The sequence below is a fragment of the Bos grunniens genome, chromosome 25 (genome assembly GCF_055505025.1).
Source record: "Bos grunniens cultivar Pamir isolate PY7600 chromosome 25, Bosgru_T2T1.0, whole genome shotgun sequence".
NCBI lineage: Eukaryota > Metazoa > Chordata > Mammalia > Artiodactyla > Bovidae > Bos > Bos grunniens.
The window spans coordinates 8090848-8111194 of NC_141189.1; the positions used below are offsets into that span (position 1 = coordinate 8090848).

The following is a 20347-nucleotide window of genomic DNA, read 5'->3' on the forward strand; positions in this document are numbered from 1 at the left end:
GAATGTCAGTCCGACCAGTACATCTGCTCGCTAAGAGGATGGTCCAATTTGACAATGTTACTCCCATTCGGATTCTGTACTGCCTTTTGGTAGATGAAAACTACCAGGAAAAGAAGGGAAGGGAAGTTCCCAGTTAAAAGTTCCCAGAAGATCGAGGCTGTGAGACTCATAGAGGTGTACAGAAAGCTGAGGCCAGAACGCTCTGGTGGTGGGGCGTGCAGATGGAGGCAGCAGAGGAGGGGGTGTAGGGAGCGAGGAGCTGAGCATACAATGAGCCCCACCCCAGAGCCTGCCCTTCCCCAGCAGCCTGGGAGCCTCATCCTTGGTCAGGGAAGAGGATGGAAATGTAGCTTCCCCACCCCCGCCCTGCCCCGCCCCACCATTGGTCCGTGATGGGAACTGTCCCTGCCTGCCCAGGCCTTGCCACCGCCCTTCCAACGCCACCTCCCCTCCAAAGAGACTGTGTCCCTGCCGTCAGTGGCATACTCCCCATTTTCATTTTTGGATGAAGTGACATTTAGCTTTAACGAGACATTTCCAAAGCGCTTAGTCTCCTCCAAAATGCTAACTTTAAAAGTTGGGCATCGTAGGTGAAGAACCTTTTAAAAAAAAAAAAAAGGCTAGTGAAAGACATTAGGCTAGGCATAAATGTGCACTTCCCCATCCTTGCTATTAAACATTTAGAATACCTTTGAGTTGCTTTTCATGGATCATTATAGCTTATCCAATAATGTAAAGAAGTCTGTGTTACTGTAATTCCTGTAGTGTTTAGGCTCTCATTTCTACCACAAAATATGCTGTACGCTATGTATCAAGCTTTCTGTGAACAGAAAGGAAAGGTGCCTTATATTCCAAAGTCGTGGCTACACCCCTGTGGACAGTAATCAGAAGCACAGTATATACAGAAGCATTGGGACTTCCGTGGGTAAAACCAGATACCAGTCAGCAAGACGGATTGAAGTGGCACGGGGCTCCTTTGTTTTCTGGTTCCCTTTTTTCCCCCCTCCGTTTTTCATTTCCTTTTTTTTCTTTCTTTCTTTTTTATGTTCTCATAGCTTGCTTTAAACAGAAAGCACTTAAATAGATGACTATGTGTAAAAAGCTCTGTGCAATAGAAATCATTTCCCTTCATTTTTAAGAGAGAACGTATTGCACACCAAATGAACTCAAAGTAAGCTTTAGACCAGGACGATTCAGGTTGTGGAGGAGCAGGACGAGTGTGTTCACTGTAGTTCCGTTTTGTTTGGGAACTGAAGGGAAAACGGGCCTCCCCAGCACTGCCTCCCTGCCCCTGCCCCGCAACCCCATCTCAACCTGCCTCTTGCTGCCCACCATGCTAGTCACGCAGGGCCCACGGGCACCCACCAGAACCTCTGGCTGGGGCAGCAGGGCAGGTGGAGCGGGCTGCGACTCGGCGGCTGAGAACCCTCCCCAGTGAGCGTGTGACCACAGGCGTCCCTCCCAGCACTTCACCTTTTTCTTGTTGAGATGGATCGACTGCTACTGACACCCCTCCCCCCACCTCCCCACAGCGTGCGTGAGGATAATTATAAAAGGATATTTCCTTGAGAAAAAAAAAATTGTTTAAAAAATATTTCTATTCTCTTCTATTTATTATTAGGTTAATCCTTTAAGTACTTATCAGGAGTGTATTGTTATTTTGTGTCGTTGTTGTTACCATAAATGCTTCTGACTCTCACTCCAGCCTTTGCTGTCTTCTGCCTCCCTCCCTCCCCTGTCCCCAGAGACCCAAAGGGTCTTGGGGATGTGATCGGAGGGCAGAGGGGGGTTTCTCTGAATCAGCTGTCTCTCTCCAGAGTAGCCGCTCAAAAACTGGTGGTCTCCATCACGTCCCACTTTTCAAAACGAGAGAGTTGATGAACAAAACAATCTCCCAATGTTAAGGAAGCGCCGGGGTTTGAAGTTTGCTCGTGTGAGGAGCTGTAGAGGAGACTTAGAAAAAGCAAAGCTTGGTTCCCCCAAAGCCTCCTAGAGCCTCCGGTCAGACTTCTGGGTTCATGACAGTTCAGAAGCCCCGGGGCAGGGCGGGCGCGGAGGCCTGGTCGAGCCTGAGTTCGGGTGAGAGAGGTCTCTGGCAAGGCTCACTGGGCTGACAAGTTTCCGTTGGCTTTTGTTACAGTTGTTGTTTTCCTTGCCTACAAAGTTGGTCAAAACCATCTTGCGGAGCAACCGTGTTTTTCTGTCCAGCTGTGGCTTAAGGACCCACTCTGGGGGAGCCGGGGTTGGGGGGAGCCCCTTTCCCCCTTCCTGTGGTTAAGCGCAGAGGAAGCATGGGCCAGGGGCACAGCTTTCCGTGGCTAGAAGCACAGCCAGCAAGACACCCAGTGGCTTGCTCCTTGGGTATCGGGGTGGTGGAGGCTGAGGCTGGGTGCTGCCCGCCGCCCCGAGGTGGGGCTCCCAGAGGGTCGGCAGGCTCTCCGTGTCACCCACGGCTTTTCCCCCCTCTGACATCGTCTGGGGTCCTGATTCTGTCCTCGTCTCTTTGAAAGCCCTCTGATGAAACAACGGCCCCATCCCTCCCCTACAAGGGTTTCCATTTCCCCCAAGTCGTCTATGCATTTCTCTCTCACCGTTTTCTGCCTCATTCCTAGAGAAAACGGGCATCTCATGTTCCACCCTCTGAGACCCCCCCCTTTCAGAAAATGCTGTGCATTTTGGAGACGTGAGGATTTCGTCCAAAGTTCTGAAAGCATTTGCGGAGAGCTCGTTAGAAAATAAAAATGGGAAAAAGCAAAACGAAAAGGCGGTGTCCCCCCACGTCCCTTTCCACTGAGTAAGACCTAGCTCTTTGCGATTGTGCAATAAACTACTTGCCATGAGAGCAGGTGGCCACGCTCCTGCCCAGACTACTAACTGACACAGCACAGGACGGCGGGCTGCGCGGGGGCCTCTCCCAGACGCCTCCCAGTGAGCTCAGCTCCCCCCACCACCACCACCAGCACCGTGTCTTGCGGTGTCTTACATTTTAGCAGTATTTTATATTTTCTGTAACGCACTAAGTCTTAGGTGTTTTTAGAGCTCGTTTGTTCATACTCACAATCAGACTTTTTTTTTTTTTTAATCCTCACAATGACCCAATTGACCAAAAAAAAAAAAAAAATAAGCATCATTTTTGTACAAATAGCTTCGAGAAAAGCCTCTGTTGTGTTGCTGTGACCCATCTCCGGTAACATTTTGTTTCTTGCTATTTGTTCTCGGCACGAGAAGTCAGAAGTTGATCCGCCTGGCATGGGGTGGGGGAGCACCCGTCGTCCCTTCTGTCCTTGGTTAGCCATACGATGTTTGTTCTCAGCACTGCACCACGGTCCCTATACGATATGGAGAAGCAATATCACTGTATGAAACTCACACCATGTATTATTATTATTCACTAGCACCCTAGGTGTGATAATTGAAGTAAATATCTTTTATACAAACACAAGAACGTGTGGGTTGTTTTTATTCAAAGGGCTCTGGCCTGAGGAGGAGCAGCAAACACTTTCCATTCTGGGTCCAAAGGGCACCTCGAGCACTGCCTTCCTCCCGCGCTTCCTCGGGCGTGTGGCGTCGGGGCCAGGCGTCGGCAGAAACCTGGGTTGGATGCGAGCGGGGGACTTGGGGGCCAGCCGGCCCCGCTGCCCACAGGTCTCCCTCTGGGTGCACGTGAGGCCCTGCGTCCCCGCTGGCTTCTTGGCACCTGCGGAGTCCGGGCCCTCCCAGCACCGGCTCCCTCGTCTGTGAAACAGGGCTGCCACCACGTGTCTCACAGGCTTGTGGAGACCAGGAAGGGTGGCCGACCACGCCGGGCCTGGCAAGGGCTGACTGATGGCAGCAGCCTGCGCCCAGCCAGCCGCCCAGCCTCAGCCTGCAGGTCTGAGGGGTGTGGGGGGTCTCTCGCTTTGTTCCCTAACCCCTGTGATGTGGACAAGGATGAGCTCAGGGCACCTGTGAGTGCTGGCAAGTGAGGGAGAGGAGGAAGGAGGGAATGGCGTCTCATGGGCTTCTGGAAGGATCAGGCTCCTGAGAAAGGGCCTCTCCAGCCAGCGCTCGGGGCTGGAGGCAGGAGAGCCCTGCAGAGTCGGCTGCCAGGTGGTCCACAGGCTTGTGACCAAGGACGTTTCTCGTCTCGGGATCTAGAGGGTTGGAAGACAACCGCCATCCTCCCCGACCTGTGACTGGTGGGTGGGGCAGGAGTGTATTTGTTGATTGTGCCTTGATCTGTGCATTTCAGAATGTGAAGTTCCCACTGGTGATACAGAAGCCTGAGCTAAACTAGACTCAATGCGCCCTCCACAGGAGACCCCAGAGCAGGGAAAGCCTCCCACCAGAGCTAGGCCCTCCTGAGCCTATCTCCTCCATCACCCAGATGTGGAAGTGTCCAGAGCTGCCCCCAAATGTCTGCCCATCTCCCGCCACGGGAGAAATTACGTAAAACCAGTAAGGCTTTCCCAGTTTGGCACTGAAAAAACCTAACTGCAATCATTTTTTGTTTGCTAGTTTAGGTACACTCCTACTTTTAAAAAATCCTTTAAATTAAGATATAAAATGTTTTTTAAAAAAAAGAAAGAAAGAAAAGCACTTAACACAAAGTCTTTTTACCCAGAAGCTCTCCCTGCTCTTGCAGTGACATTTAATTAAGCAGAACTGCAATTGCACGTGGTTTTGTAGCGCCAACTCCTGTCTTGGTGAACAGCCAGCACCAGAGGCAGAGAAACAAGCAGGATGTGCCGACCGCAGTCGGGCGCTGTCCCCACGCAAGCAGTGTTCAGCCTCCCTGTGCACAACTTTTCTCCTTTCTCTCTGGTTAAGTGGATCTGAACAAAACTGTACCTTATTTGATGCACTGGGGAATGGCAGGTTTATACCTCGTAAGGTGACATGGTGATATTATTAACATGAGTGACTCATCCACAGCTTGTGTTTTAAAGGGCTTTCATGTGGCAGCCTTGGGGTGTGTTGCTACCTCTTCCACGGCCCTATTTGTTGGCTTTGCGGGGGGCGGGGGGGCATGCATTTTGTGGGTCCGCACGTGGGGAGCCAGGGTAAGAACACAGAAGACTGGGGAGAACTGTTGTGACGTTGGTGGGGACTTGCAAAAGGGCTAGCAGATTCCAGCCTGGTGTGGCCTTGAAGTGGGAGGAGGCGTTTGTGATGGACAGGCAGCGAGGATACCCAAATGGAGGGGCAGCATGTGCCCAGAAGCAGGGTGACGATGTGGCGGGTCAGTGGAGCAGGAAGCCGCGGTGCTGGGGTAGGGTGTAAGTGAGGGAAGGCATTTGGAGTGGGGATGACCATACCGTTGGTAAGAACAAAGCCAGGTGTGGAGGTGACATCTCACCAGGTGATGCTTTTTCTGTGAATAACACCAAGAAGAAATTCAGATGTCGCTGAGAGTGTCTCCAACCATGCTGGGAGTGACAGGGCCCCAGCCGGGGAGGAAGTACCCCCGCCCCCCTGGAGGCTACCAGCAAGTACACACCCACTGGTGAGGGTGTAGGGTCGCCCTGGGGCTCCGCTCTGGCAGATCTTCAGGCAGGCCCAATGCCAGGGCACGGCCTGGAGGGGCCCGGGTGAGGCCTGAGCCTGAACCAGGCGGTGGGTCCAGCCGAGGCCAGCTGACCCAGCCAGGCTCCTGCTGCCTCTGCCCCCTGGGAGACCCTGCAGCCTGAGGACCCCTGTGTAGGCTCCCACCGAGTCCTCTAGGGAGGCCACAGTGCTTCTCCACCAGGCCGGGTCCTCCAGCTGATAGCACACTGAGGGCTCACCGTGGGCCACTGCTCTGGGCGCTGGGGGTACAGCCAGGGACAGACAAGAAGCTGAACTTCCAGTGAGGGAGGAAGACAACAGAAATAATAAATGAATCACTCGGCCACTTAGACGGTGATCAGTGTTACGGGAAAGAAACACGGCAAGGGGACAGGAAGGACACGTGGAGGGGTTAAAGTTGTAAATAGGTAGTCAAGGACTTCCCAGGGCTTCCCAGGTGAGGCTAGTGGTAAAGAACCCACATGCCAATGCAGGTAGACATAAGAGACGTGGGTTTGATCCCTGGGGTGGGAAGATCCCGTAGAGGAGGGCATGGCAACCCACTCCAGTATTCTTGCCTGGAGAATCCCATGGATTCTGGTGGGCTACAGTCCACAGGGTTGCAGAGTCAGACACAACTAACTCGACTACACACACACACACACACACACAGGGACTTCCCTGGTAGTCCAGTGGCTCGGAATCCGTGACCAACCCCGATGCAGGGGACCTGGGTTCAGTCCCTGGTCAGGGAACTAGATCTCGTGTGCCACAACTCAGAATTTGCCTGCTGCATCTAAGACCCAGTGCAGTCAAATAAACAAATAATTGTTTAAAAAATAAATAGGCAGTCAGGATAGGCCTCACTAAGAAGGTAACATGTAGACAGTCTTGACAGAGGCAAGGGGATGCACCGTGCAGATGCCCAAGGAAAGAACATTTCAGGCAGAGGGGGCGGCAAGTGCAAAGGTCCTGTGCACAGAACGTGCCTGGAAACCAGTACAGCTGGAGCAGCGTGACCACCAGGAGGGACGGGTGGCAACGAGGTCAGAGAGGCAAGGGGGAGGCGCGGCAGGTTTCGCCTGCTGGGGCTCTGGCTGCTGCTACTCCGAGGGATGCAGGGGCTGATGGGCTTTAAAGGGAGGGTGGTCTGGTCTCACTGTTTAAAAGGCTCTCCGGCTCTTGCTTCGTGACTAGGTTCTAAGGGTGAGGGCAGGAGAGGGGAAAGCAGGGGCTGCGGCCACAGTCCAGGTGGGAGGTTGTGACTTGGACCAGGTCGGGGCAGTGGTGAAACCAACTGGATTCTGGATCTATACGGAAGGGAAAGCCAAAAACAAGCCATGAGACAGAGGACCTGTCAGGAGGGATAGAGAAGGGCAGGGAGGGCCCCAGGGGTTCGGTCTGAGCCACTGAAGCGTGGCCTTGCCTCTCAGCCCTGAGGACACTGCCTCCTGGGGCCGTGTGCCAGGGGCTTCTGCTGGGGTGAAGCAGGTTGAGGGGGTGAGGAAGTCAGGCTTCAGTTTGGACCTGTCAAGTCTGAGATACCATTGGAGGGTGAGCCCAGGAAAAGGAGTGCACTGGAGATGTCTGTGCACTGGAGGGTCGTTGGCTTATAAATGTCACTAGAGGTGGCCAGAGTGAATGAGAGCCGAGAGAAAGGCATGCAGGGGCAGCACCCTGGGTGCAGCAGCGTTGGAAGCTTAGAGGGGAGGAGGACCCCCAAAGAAAACCACTAAGGAGCGGCCAGCAGCGGGCAGGAGGCCCGGGATGGTGCCCTGGGAGCAAGTGCTGATGAGTCAGTAAGATGAGGGCTGAGAAACAAGGACAGAGCAAGGTGCAAGGTCATCGGTGACCTTGGCCAGTACCGTTGGCATAGCGGAGAAGGTTTAAGGAAGTGGACGCTTGAGACTAGGCAGCTTCTTCAGGGAGTTTTGCTGAAAGGGGCCATGGAGTCAGAGAATGGCAGGGGGGTGCATTTCAGATGGGAGAAGAGTGTGCTTGTGAGCTTGTGGAAAGAAGCAAGGGCTGCAGGACATGGAGGAGACCTGCTGGGGAACACCCTGGCCGCAGAGCCAGGCGCGGCATCTCAGGCACCGTCTCTGGCCGCCTGTGGGGCACAGAGCGGGGAGGGGGTGGGTGTGCTGGCAGCCGAGTGCCCCTCAGAGCCCTCCAGGCACGCTGACCCCCCCTCCCAGAGCTCCCGCCTGGCTTGCCTGTGGCTGACTGAATAAAGGGGTCCCCCCACCTTCAGGAAAGCACCCGATGTGATGCCCCCAGGCCTTGCCCCCCGACTCAGATTGGGATAAGTTTCTGCCCTTGATCATCCTGCCATCGTCAAAGTCACTCTGCTTTCTTTCTCCCCTCTGTGAAACGCATGCCCTAGAAGGCCTTCCTGGATTCTCCCAGGGCAAGGTCCCATGAACCTTGATAAGGGGACGGGTGCAACATTTCAGAGGTGAGGGGTTCTCTCTCCACACATCCCCGCCCCCACCCCGCCCCCTCCAAGACACACCCTCTCCTCCGGGCTGCACATACTGTGTCCTGCAGCACCCTCCTGACGACCCCCTGTCTCGAACACACCCCACCCCCATCTGGTGTCCGTCTGGAGTGGGCTTGTCCCCACATTCCCCCCTCTGCACCCCTGCCAGCCCTCACTCCACCACCACCCTGACCAAACTCTCCAGCCTTTCTTGAGATACCGGTGACCCCCTCTTACTCACGGATGGTCCTGATTCAACTTGGGGCTTTAACATGCTTCCTCCTGATCTCGCCCTGCTTCCTGCATCTCCTCTCTGGGTCATTCCGGGGACACCCCAGAAAATGTCAACATCCCCAGAAGTCCTGTCCAGGTGTTTTTCAGACCCCTGGATGTCTCCCTGACCTGCATCTCCAGCCTCAGACCCCTGGGCCCCACTTTCCACCACGTGCACCCCCCTAGGTGTTCCACTAAGCACTTCAGACTTGCCAGAGCCCAGCTACACAGCCGCTCGCCCCTTCCCTGTTTGGGGGGCCAGTTCCAGGCACAGGCCCACCCTCGTGTGTTCTCTGCGACAGTGGGGATCACGGGTCTTTCCAGGACCTTCTATCGCCATGCCGCAGGGCCAAAATTCAAGCCCAGGCCTGCCAGACTCCAGCTCAGGACCCTCCCCTGACACCAAGTGGCCACTCAGCGATGTGATCCCAAAACCTCAGTCTGTTGTGTTTCCACCCTCAGCAGAGGAGACGGAAGGAAGGGAGGGGTGGCAGGTCTCCCGCCGCCCCCCAGGGCCCTCTGGTAGCCCCCTGCCCCATCGCCTCCGCTGCCCTGCCTTTGCCCAGCTTCTTCCCTGTGCCTCCTGGGCAGTCACCTCCATGCCTGCCAGGATGGCCCTCAGCTTCACCCAGAGACACTTCTTGGGGAACAGCCACCCACACACTCAGCCTTGCACACCCAGAGGTCTCCTCAGTGGCTCACCGAGTGTCCGGGAACGTTGGCAGCAGCGGCCGTGACCTGGCACCCGCTGGCTGGGGGAACCGCGTAAGACAGAGGGCTTGCCGTCAGGGACCTCCATGGGAAGGGACCGGCGTGCCCACCCCCAGGGCACCAGACTTGGGCACACATGCGCCCACAGATGGCTCCTGGAGCTGCGAGTCGCTCCTGCCCCAGACCTGGCTGTGGGATCATCTCACCAGCGTTTTGTCCAACCTTCCGGCCGCGCTTGGGTCCCCTCGGAATCGCTCGGCGCACACCTCGTGGGCCCGACACCGGGCTGCCTCACAGGCTCCCCAGCCTCCGCCTTGTCCCTTCTGCCCCTCGGGGTGGGCGGCTGCCCACCTGAGCCCTCTCTGGGCTCCCCACCCTGCTCATCCCCTGAGGCCTGTCCGCCCAGAGCCATTTCTGGACCTGCTCCTGTTTGTGGCCGTCCCTCTGGACGCCCAGTGCCCAGAACCAAACCTGTCCCCTCCCTCGGTCCAAGCCCTTCACCACTAATCACGCCGCCCTCTGCCTACCCCTCACCACAAGCCCCGTCCACCTCCCTCCTAAGTGTATGCGACGCTCACCAAGGCCTCCTTGCGCAGCCCAGGGGGCGCTGCATTTTGTGGGTCTCTCTGGGCCTGCAGGTTGAAGGCCAGACCCTAAACCTGCCCCCCACAGCCCTCCCTCCCCGCCCCAGCCCTGCCCTCAGGTGTGGCCTCTTTCCCCGCCTTGTCTCAGACCCCTCATGTTAGGCAGCACCACCTACCCACCGGGTGAAGAGGGAGCCCAGTGGTGACGGACGGGTCAGGTCCACTCGGGGCCTGAATCCTGGCGTGGGGAGCGCATCATCACGGCGGAGGGTGCACACCCTGGGGGGGTCTGGTCCCAGGCCGGGAAGCCTTGGTAGTTCCGTCTGTAAAATCATCGTATCCGACCGATCGCACCGTGGTGAGATGTGTGAAGAGCTTGGTGTGCACCGGGCACCTAGGAGATGGAGCAGTTGCGGGGGGGGGCTGGCCGGCGAGCAGGCCCCATGGTGAGGGGTGTCTCCCTGCCTGCAGCCCGTGGCCTTGGGACATTTCTGGGGCCACACTGCCCCCTGGTGGCCGTACCATCTACCCTCAAAGGCCTCCGGCCTGGGCTACCATCTCTGCGGCAACCAGCAGGGTTTATTATTCTGTAAATGCGGCCCACACAGGGCAGGTCGCTGCCCAGAGTCACACAGCCAACCAGAAGTAGGGTTGCTGTTGTTCAGTCGCTCAGACGTGTCCGACTGCGACCCCGGGGACTGCAGCACGCCAGGCTTCCCTGTCCTTCACCCTCTCACGGAGCTCGCTCAAACTCACGTCCGTCAAGTCGGTGATGCCATCCAACCATCTCATCCTCTCTCACCCCCTTCTCCCCCTGCCCTCAATCTTGCCCAACATCAGGGTCTTTTCCAGTGAGTCGGCTGTCCGCATCAGGGGGCCCAAGTAGTGGAGCTTCAGCTTCAGCATCAGTCCTTCCGATGAGTACTCAGGACTGATTTCCTCCAACCCAGGCCTGCCCTCTCCTGGGCCACTGCTGTCCCCACTGTCGACAGCAGCTGAAGGCACCCACGGGGAGACTCATCAATGTCTCCCACCCTCCCCCAGCGCAGGGAAGTCTCCACATAGAACTACTCGGGATTTGCTTTATTGTAAAGACGACACCTGGTGCTGGGACAGGGGAGAGGGCCCCGGGGACTGGGGACCAGGGAGGTCCCGGGGGCACCGCCCCATCCCTGACGTGTGCTGAAGCCTGTTGGGGGAGGGGCTGAGCAAGTCTGAGGTCCATTCCAGAGGCAGCACCCCTTCCTGTCGGGTCTGAGGGGAGTCTACCTGCCCCCCTGCACCGCCCAATGCACCTCCCTCACCTTCCCCCCTTCCCTACCCGCCGGGGCCTCCCTCTGGTCCTTATCGCAGAGCATCAGCCCTGGAGGAAGTTCGGGGCTCCATGGGTTCAGCCTCCTTGCCCTGCTTGATGGGGCGTGAGGCCTGCAGAGGGAGAGGGGCTGGTCACTGCGGTGCTGGGGCTCAGTGGGGGGTGGGGGGCATTTCTCCTAAATCTCTGACCTGGGCTCCTTCCTTCCCAAACCTAGAGAATTCTTGGGCAGAGTGAGTTCCCACGCCAGGAGTGCCCTGCCCCTGCCTGCTGCTCTAGTGCTGGGCAGGGGCACAGGCTGTGTGTTGGGAGGCACAGGGCAGGGCGTGCACCTCAGGTCCCTCTGACGGCCACGTCTTCCTTTGGCCCAGGGCGCTGCGCGGAGCTGCAGGTCCACGTCACCGAGCTCACGGCCACGGCAGCTGAGCAGAGGGAGCTGATCGCCCGCTTGGAGCAGGACCTCAGCACCATCCAGTCCATCCAGCGGCCAGACGCCGAGGTGAGCCCACCCCCGCCCCCGCCCCCGCCCCGCCTGCCCAGGCTTCCTTCAGCCTCACAAAACGCCGACTGTCCAACCAAGCCGGCCCATCCTTGGGCAGCCGGTGTCCTCTGGGCCCACACTAAGCCTGACAGGGACTGTCACCTACAACCTCCAGGGTCTGTCTGCTCACTTCACCACAAAGCCCCTATTTGGGGCACCAGGCCACAGGCTAAGGGCACAAAGCCCCCTGCCTCCAGGCGCTGGCTTGGCCCTCGGCCCTGGGAGCTCTGGGCAGAAGCAAGGCCAGGACTGCCCACCCATCTCACAGCTAGAGGACCTCGGGCCCTGAGATTAGGGAAGGCTGGAGTCCCAGGATCCTCAGGGGTTATTATCACATCGCCCACCTCATTTTACAGACAAAGAAACGGAGCCCAGGGAGAGAAACGGGCTGGACTGGGGTGACATGGCAGGCTGGCTGATAGGGCCGGGGTCACCCAGCCTCCGAGGCCTGTCAGGGCCAAGTGGCCGGGTGGGAGCCCCACGCTGAACTCCAGCCTCGGGGTGAACCACCTTCGCTTTGGTGGCCCACGTGAGGCACCCTCTCCGGGCCCTCCTGTGGCCACTGCCGTGTCCAGCCCCTGCCGCCAGACCACCCCACCCGCTTCTTGCCCTCTGTGTGCTTGGCCCCCTGGATGGCTGTGTTCACTGCCAAGTGTGGAGGCGCCCCGCTAACCTCGCCCTCCCACCTGCAGGGCGCAGCCGAGCTCGGCCTGGAGAAGATTCCCGAGCCCATCAAGGAGGCCACCGCCCTGTTCTATGGTGAGGAGGGGCCCATGCTGTGATGGGCTGGCAGGAGAGGGGGACAGGAGCAGAGGTGGGGTCACCTGGGCCCTAAAGAGCACACACCTCCATCAGAGGAGCCAGGCCCCCGGGCCAGCAAGGCAGCAGAAACTCACAAGAAGGGTGAGCCCCCCACTTGCCCCTCTAGACCTCAGTCTGACACCCCCACCGTGGGAACCCTGACCCTCTCAGCCCTGCCAGGGGCCTGTCGCAGGCTGGTGGGTGTTGATCAGCTCCCTGGTGGGGGTGAGGCCCAACCATGAGAGGCAGCCAAGGGCTGGAACAGAGGTGCCCCCCAGGTGTTGAGGCCAGGACACAGTGGCGGTGGCAGAGCCACCCAGTCCCCTCAGTGTCCCTTTGCTTCCGCCCCATGGCACTCGACCAGAGCCCCCTCGGAGCTGGTGACCTGAAGGCCCGCCGCTGGGCTGGGCCTCCCCTACCCCCAAGCCACTGTCCCTCCATCCTAGGTCCCTCAGCGCCTGCCAGCTCCCTCCCCGAGGGCCAGGTGGACTCGCTGCTGTCCATCATCTCCAGCCAAAGGGAGCGCTTCCGGGCCCGGAACCAGGAGCTGGAGGCGGTGAGTTGTGTCCCTCCCTCTGCAACACTCCACGGACCTGAGGACAGGGCGGAGGACACCCGGGTGTAGAGGAGAAAGACCACAGACCTCAGTGGGGTTAGGTTTGTTCTGTGCGGTCAGGGAGGGCTGCCCAGAGCAGGTGAAGTCACGCTGGGCTTTGAAAGGAGAATCAGACCCTCCAGGCAAATGAGTGAACAGAAACATGGGGTCAAGGAGCCGGAAGGGAGTCCAGGGACAAAGCAACGAGTCGCCAGGCAAGGTCCCTACTGCCAGGCTGGGGTGTGACGGAAGGGTTTAAGCTGGGGACCAGCACCACCAGGATGGAGGGTAAGGCCACTCGGGCAGCCAGTTTAGAATAGAGGCTTGGCCCAGGAAGACGGTTTGGTGGTGGTCACCGTGGTCCAGGAAGAAACATCTCAATCAGGTGGAGGGGTGGGAAGCAGGGGCAGGTCCCAGGGAGGAGGGTCTTGAACCCTATGAAGAGGAACAGTCTAGAGAAGGCGCTCTGTGGGGTCTGAGAGAGTGTGCTGGCTGCTAAGCACCCAACTGGTGGCCCTCCTGGAGAGACCTCGTAAGGAAAGGGCAGTCTAGGCTGCAAAAGTGACCAGCCCAGGGACTTCCTGGTGGTCCAGTGGTTAAGAATCTGTCTTCCAATCCAGGGGACACAGGTTCAATCCCTGGTCCGGGAACTAAGACCCCACGTGCTGCAGGGCAACATTTGGGGGAAAAAAGGTGACCACTCCAGCTGCACGTGGGTCTTTCCCAAGCAGTGTCCCCTTGGGGACTCTGCAGACCACTTCCTCCATCCCACAGAGCCAGCCCAGGTCCTCCGTTCTCTCTCCCAGTAGAAAGAGGAGCCAAGAAGGTTTCCATCTTCTCCAAGAGTCACCGCTTGAGCAGGTGGTGGAATATCTAGCCCCTTCCCTCCGCACCCACAGCTCCCCTATGGGGCTTCCAGGTTGAGGACTCTGGGAGGCCGACATCCACTGAGCACCCATGCAGGCCGGGCCCCATGCTGGCCCAGTGACAAGGGTGAGCCAGATCCAGTGAGACCCCCTGTGAGCTGGGCTGCAGAGCAACAGGCTTCAAATGGAGGACCATCAGGACAGCTCCCTTCACAGCTACCTTCATGAAAGTGGACGGGGAACACCCACGCCCCTTGACGGCTGGGGACAGTCAACGTGGAAGGCTAGGCAGCCCTTTAAAAAGGTCTTCAAACTAGATCAAGTAGGGTGGAAGGGGTATTTATAAGACTGTGCCTTCAGCTTTAAAAATCTAGACTTTTTTTTTTTTTTTTTACCATGTATGTGTTTTAAGTTGTGGTAAAATATATATCTGGAGGAGGCTAAAGTTCACAGGGTCGCAAAGAGTTGGACACGACTGAACACACAAAAGATACATCACTTAAAATTGATCATCTTAACCATTTTTAAATGCAGCACAGTGGCCTTAAGTGCATTCATGTTGTTAGGCAACTCTCACCACCACCCATTTCCAGAACTTTTTCATCTTCCCAAACTGAAGCTCTGCAGTGTTTATAAACACTCACTCCTCTTTCCCTCTTGCCACCTCCCACCATTCTATCCCGTCTCTATAATTTGGCCACTCTAGGTATCTATATAGGTGGAATCATAGAATATTTGTCTTTGTGTTTCTAGCTTATCTCACTCAGCATAACGGCCTCCAGGTTCATCCACGCCGTAGCAGGTGTGAGAATTCCCTTCTTTTTAAGGGTGCATAATATTCCATTGTGTGGACGGACCACATTGTGTTCGTCCTTCCATCTGTCCACGGACACTTGGGCTGCTTCCACCTTTTAGCTCTTGTAAATATGCTGCCGTGAACATGGGTGAGCACATTATCTTACAGCCCCTGCTTTCGGTTCTTTGGGGTGTACACCCAGAAGTGGAATTGCTAGACCATACGGTGGTTATATTTTTTACATTTTTGAGGAACCGCCACACTACCGCGGACATTTTTGTCCTTTTGACTTTTTCACAATGTGAAGAAAACACCTATTTAAGCATTTTAATAAGTTGGAAGATGAGTTCACATGTCACTTTGCCCCTAGGTTGGCAAACATTAAAATCACATATTGTATGGTTTCATTTATATAAAACATCCCAAAGAGGCAAACCCACTGAGACAGGAAGTAGATTAGTGGCTGCTGGGGGCTGGGGGAGGAAGGCATGTGGAGTGAGTGAGGACAGGTATGGGGTTTCTTATTAGGGTGATAGAGATATTCTGAAATTCATTTTAATTAATTAACTAATTAAAATGAATTTTGATTCTGAAATTAAATTAAATATTTAATTTGCATGTTACATTAAATATGCAAATTAAGATGGTTGCAAACATTGTGAATGTAGTAAAAAAAAACTGAATTATACATTAAAATGATGTTTATGTTATATGAAATTTATCTCAACAATAATATTAAGCTGATACCATAAACAAACAACATGAAGAAAGTGACCCAGGAAAATAAGAAAGAAAAAAAAAAAAGAATAAAAGAAAATGAGCCAAGGACTGTGGCTTCTGCCTGCTGTGGGGTCTCCCCAGGCTTTGAGCAGAGGCTGGCAGGTCCAGGACATGAGCTCAGGCCAAGCAGGGGCTCGGGGTAGACAGAGTGGGACCCTGTGCCAGCATGGAGGCCTCTCCCCCAACTCCTTCCACTGCGGGCCCTGCCCACCCATTCACCCACCCGGCTGCCCCCAGGAGAACCGCCTGGCCCAGCACACCATCCAAGCCCTGCAGACCGAGCTGGACAGCCTGCGCGCGGACAACATCAAGCTCTTTGAGAAGATCAAGTTCCTGCAGAGCTACCCTGGCCGGGTAAGCACCCCCCACCCTGCCCCCCTGCTTCCAAGCTGAACCAGTCTAGGGAGAGGAGTGGTCCCAGTGGATGGCTGGGGACAGTGACCTGCTGGGCAGCAATAGGCCTGGGAGCCCCAGAGACCATCCCACACACACACCCCCCGTCCCAGGCTTGCCAGCTGTCCTCCCAACCTGTGGAGCCCTGATGGAGTTTTGTTCATCAGACGCCCCAGCCAGGAAGTAATGAGGTTCGGAAAGAGGCACGGCTCACAGGACTCAGGCCCACATGACTCCTCTGTGGTGGGGAGGGGGTTTGTAACTCTCCCTCGCTGACCCCAGGATCTGGACATTTAACCCTAGGGATGATGAACATACTGGACAACCGTGGGGGATTCGTATGTTTAAAACATAAAACATAAAAACTTATATATTTTTTAAATATCAGAATTGGGTCCAACATTCCAAAAACCTATCAATCAGATTGGAATAGAAAACTACCCACTCTATTCTGAGCTGGGAGGGCCCGCTCTGGCTTCTCTCAGCCCCCAGGGTTCACAGGAGACCACCTCGTGCAGGAAACGCCTTCTGAGACCCTGGGGAGACGGCGTGGTGTAGCAGGATGGAGTGGTGGCACACTGGCTGGGGGGCCTCCCTAGGACAAGCCCCAGACGCAGCCACCGGCCCCCACACCCCCAGTTGAAGCTGTTCTCAGACCACCAGAGGGCGCCCAGGCTCCATGCAAACGTTCTCATTCACTGTGTGGCCTGCTGCAGGGCAGGAGGGCGGCCTTCATCTCCCAGGTGCTGGCCTGTTCCCCACAGCCACCCTGCAGTCTCCCAGCGAAGACCCTCCAGACCCACCTCCCTGCACCGGGCCCCGCCCTGTCCACCTTGTACATTCCAGCCACCCTCGGGGTCTTAGTTCCCCCAACCTGTCCTGAGGCACTGGGGTCCCGACCCCAGGGGGAGACCCCTGATCCCGGGCAGTGCCCCTGGAGACAAGGCACCATCCATGTCGCACCGTCACCCGGGGCCCTGTCCCCGCCTCCACCGTGCAGGAAGAAACTGAGGCTCCCTGTGATGTTGTCGGGCTGCAGTCCATTGGCTCTGGCCTTCCTGTTGGGTCCGCTGACAGGGTCTCTCCTCCTCCCTTTCCTGCAGGGCGGCGGCAGTGACGACACGGAGCTGCGCTACTCAACCCAGTACGAGGAGCGCCTGGACCCCTTCTCCTCCTTCAGCAAGCGGGTGCGTGGGCCCAGCCACAGGGCAGCCTGGGGTGCCCACCCAACTCACCTGGCCTCGGGCTCACTCTGGCCCCCCTCCGCCAGCCCTGGTCTCACCCTGCACCCCTCCCCCACACTGCACCTTGACACCCCAGACCACCAGGGCAGCCCCCACACTCATTTTGGTTCCGGGGTGGCCTGGGGTCCACCAGGATGGGCCTGGCATGCCAGGAACACCAGCTGACGCTGACAGCCCCGTGAGGGTGTGCGGCCGTGACCCGGTCATCCCCAGGCGCAGGCACTCTGGGGGGCAGGCACACCGGCAAAGAGCCTCCCTGTGTCAGGTGACTTACGGTGGTGGGGAGGGGGTTTGTAACTCTCCCTCGCCCACTCTGAAGACCCTCCGTGTTCAGAATTGGCCACTGCAGAGGGGGACAGCAGCTCCCATCACTGGCCCTGAGTGGGACTGGGCACCAGGGCACCCCTGGCAGCCTCTGCACCCCGGGGCCCTGCAGGGACAGCAGGGCAGGGTCCCTCTCTGCAGTGAGCTGGGGCTCTGGGGGCCTTTGGGGGTCTTCTCCTCATCGCTCCTCACCCTTCAGGAGCGGCAGCGGAAATACCTGAGCTTGAGCCCGTGGGACAAGGCCACGCTCAGCATGGTGAGCCGCCCCGACCCCCTACCCCACCATGCCCCCGCCCCGATTGGGCCTGGGCCTCCGACCCTGGGCACCTGGTCACCTGTCCTCCAGCCCGGTTTGGAAAGCCCCAGGGACCCCGCTGCCCCTCCCAGGCCCGGTCAAGAGTGGCTGTGTGACCCTAGAAAGAGGGAATCTGTCCGTCTCCGTGACAGCCCTATTATTCACGGTAGATTCTGGACGTGGCCACACGGGGGCGCCATTCCCTAGCATTCCCGCTGCCCCGAGTTCCCAGCCTGAACGCTGGAGCAGCCTAACTTGCCTGCCTTTCGCGCCCCTTGCTGCCCTGGGTGGGTGAGCCCGGCAGGGGTGGGTGAGCCCGGCGGGGGTGGGTGAGGCCCGCCCCACCCCACTCACGCCTTGCGTGCTCCCCAGGGGCGGCTGGTTCTCTCCAACAAGATGGCCCGCACCATCGGCTTCTTCTACACGCTGTTTCTGCACCTCCTGGTCTTCCTGGTGAGTGAGGATCTAGGCACAGCCAGAGATACATTCACCACGGTCCCCCCACCTACCACCCTCAGGCACAGAGTCTGTGCTCGCCCACTTCTGTCCCCATCGGGGGCCTCTGGGGACGACAAGCCCACCCAGCAGGCCCTCTGGCTGGGGCAGCAGCCTGTCCGACTCCATGCAGGGCCCAGCCCTGGGGGCGGGGCGGGCGGGGGGGGGGCTTGGTGGAGGGAAGGGCCACGGAGGGAGGCTGGCGGATGGGAAAAGAGGCCTAACGGTAGAGTCATTGCTAAGGGACAGTCAGGTGGGCCGCTCAGACAGGGGACACCTTGAGCTGAACCTCCTGGGGGGCAGAGGGGCATTCTAGCTCCCGGGCACAGCACATATGGGGGCCTGGTGATGCCCATGTGTCCGTCCAGCAGGGGTGGGGGCGTGCCTGTAGAAGCCTTCAGCCTCAGGGACTCCTCACCCCAGCGAGGCCACAGTCCAGACGGCCCCTATATGGCCAATCTGGGCTCCAGCTCTGACCCCAGGGCCCAGCTGGTCCTGGTGCTGCCCAGCAATGTTAGGGATGGTAGCTCCATGCCCAGGCCTGTCTGACCAACTGTGAAGCTGGTAGGCATGAGAGGTAGCATCTCTAAGGCCCCCCTGCCCCTCAACTTGGGACTGCGGCCACAAGAAACGTCACGTGTCAGGAAGCCAAGCCCAGGGGCCGCAGGTGGATGGCCGGAGTGGCTGCGAGGCAGCTGACCGTGTCTCTCCCCTGGGGCAGGTGCTCTACAAGCTGGCATGGAGCGAGAGCATGGAGCGGGACTGTGCCACCTTCTGCGCCAAGAAGTGAGCAACCCCTGCGCCCCGCTCGGCCCACTGCTCGGCCCCCCGCACCACCCATTCTTATGTCCCCTGCCCCCCGCCACCCCCTACATTTCTTTCTTTTTCGGCTTTTGCACTCGGCTTCAGCAAATGTTTCTGTGGCCCCCAGGTTCGCCGACCACCTGCACAAGTTCCACGAGAATGACAAGGGGGTGGCCGCCGGCGACTTGTGGCAGTGATGTCCCCAGGCTTCCCCGGCTCGACAGTGGTGGCTGCGTTCCCCTGCTTGTTCAGCTGCTTCCAATGACTTAGGCTTCCCTGGAGAATCCCCTGTGTAGATGACTCTTGCCCTCCACCCAACAGTGCCAGAGGTTCCCAAAAGTCTCCTCAGTCTCCCTTAAAAGAGGGTCTCAGCCTCGTCAGGCTCCCTAAGTCCAGAAAGCTCCAGAGGCCAGACCAGACCATCTCAGGCTGGTGACCCAGCCTGGGTCCCGCCCAGCAGCCTGACCTCTAGCCTTGGGGACAGAGACCTCTCAGCCATGACACTGAGTTCCCACTGATTCTGGCCGTGGTTAATCCAGTTGGGGTCCCCCAGGCCGTCCCGGGATCCCCTTGGGCTCCCCTCAGATCCATCACCATCCCCCCAAGGCATGGAAGCTCTTCCTGGCAGGACAGCAGGCTTTAAGTCCAGCCCCCAGCACCTGCCTTTATCATGGCCCCACCCAACCCCTAAAAGAGAGGGAACCCCAGAGGGCAAGATAGTTTGTTACCCCCTCCCAACCCCTTAGACGCACTATGATTTTTGCTTTCTTCTTTAGCAAGATATTCTGGCTTTTAGGTGAGGATGACTCTCCAGTGAGCACCCACACCCCAGGCTCTTCAGACCTAAGGACTGGTCTGAGGGGCCCCCGGGGCTTCTCAGCCAGGAACTGGCGGTGGGCCATCCTGGCATGGCCACCCTGGGGCCACTGGCAGATCTTCCTAAGTTAGGCTTGCACCTGCGTGTTCAGCTTTGCATATTTTGAATAAATACCTGTTGCAGCCACACCAGTGCCCTTGTGATGGTGAGGGTACAGGAGACTGGCAAGTGGGTTCCTGTAGCAACACCCCCAGGAGCTGCGGCTGGACCTGATGGCTGCTCTGCTGCCGTGGGGCACGGTCCCTCACACGGGGGAGGCCTCACCCCCTTTTCTCATCCTCGAGATTCCCTGAGTGGGTCCAGAGCTTTGATGAAACCCAAACCCACAGTGTCTGAGTTCCCTTGAGCAGACAACCCAACCAAAGAGAGACATCCATTCCTTTTTCAAATCTGCTTGTCAGGCTGCGGTAGGATGTGTGATGTCAGCTCCTGGGGACTCCCTGCTTCCCTTTCTGTGTACATTGGAGCCAGGCTCTCTGTCCCTTTCCCTTGAGCCCTGCCTGCCAGTGCCCATCACGTCCCCTGGACCAGCCTAGGGGACACCCCTGAGTCACAGGTTCTGAGCCACCTGGCCTCCAGGCCAGCCCCACTGGTGAAGGCCCCCTTCCACTCACCCACACTGAGGGCTTCCTCTTGGTCTGTGATGGTTGG

The 20347-nt window shown here is 57.8% G+C and overlaps 1 protein-coding gene across 4 annotated transcripts in view; it reads left to right on the top strand.

The window, feature by feature from the left end:
- CUX1 (cut like homeobox 1) overlaps positions 1-19822 on the top strand; it is a 349136-nt gene extending 329314 nt beyond the window's left edge. For all 4 annotated transcript variants that reach the window (XM_086374363.1, XM_086374364.1, XM_086374361.1 and 1 more), the window contains exons 15-23: positions 11257-11384; positions 12119-12185; positions 12674-12783; positions 15502-15618; positions 16761-16844; positions 17425-17481; positions 17893-17973; positions 18737-18801; positions 18947-19822. In XM_086374363.1, the coding sequence (XP_086230489.1) occupies positions 11257-11384; positions 12119-12185; positions 12674-12783; positions 15502-15618; positions 16761-16844; positions 17425-17481; positions 17893-17973; positions 18737-18801; positions 18947-19016 (779 nt within the window). In that variant the 3' untranslated portion in view covers positions 19017-19822. The remainder of the gene's footprint in view (positions 1-11256; positions 11385-12118; positions 12186-12673; positions 12784-15501; positions 15619-16760; positions 16845-17424; positions 17482-17892; positions 17974-18736; positions 18802-18946) is intronic.
- Positions 19823-20347: the final 525 nt, after the last annotated feature.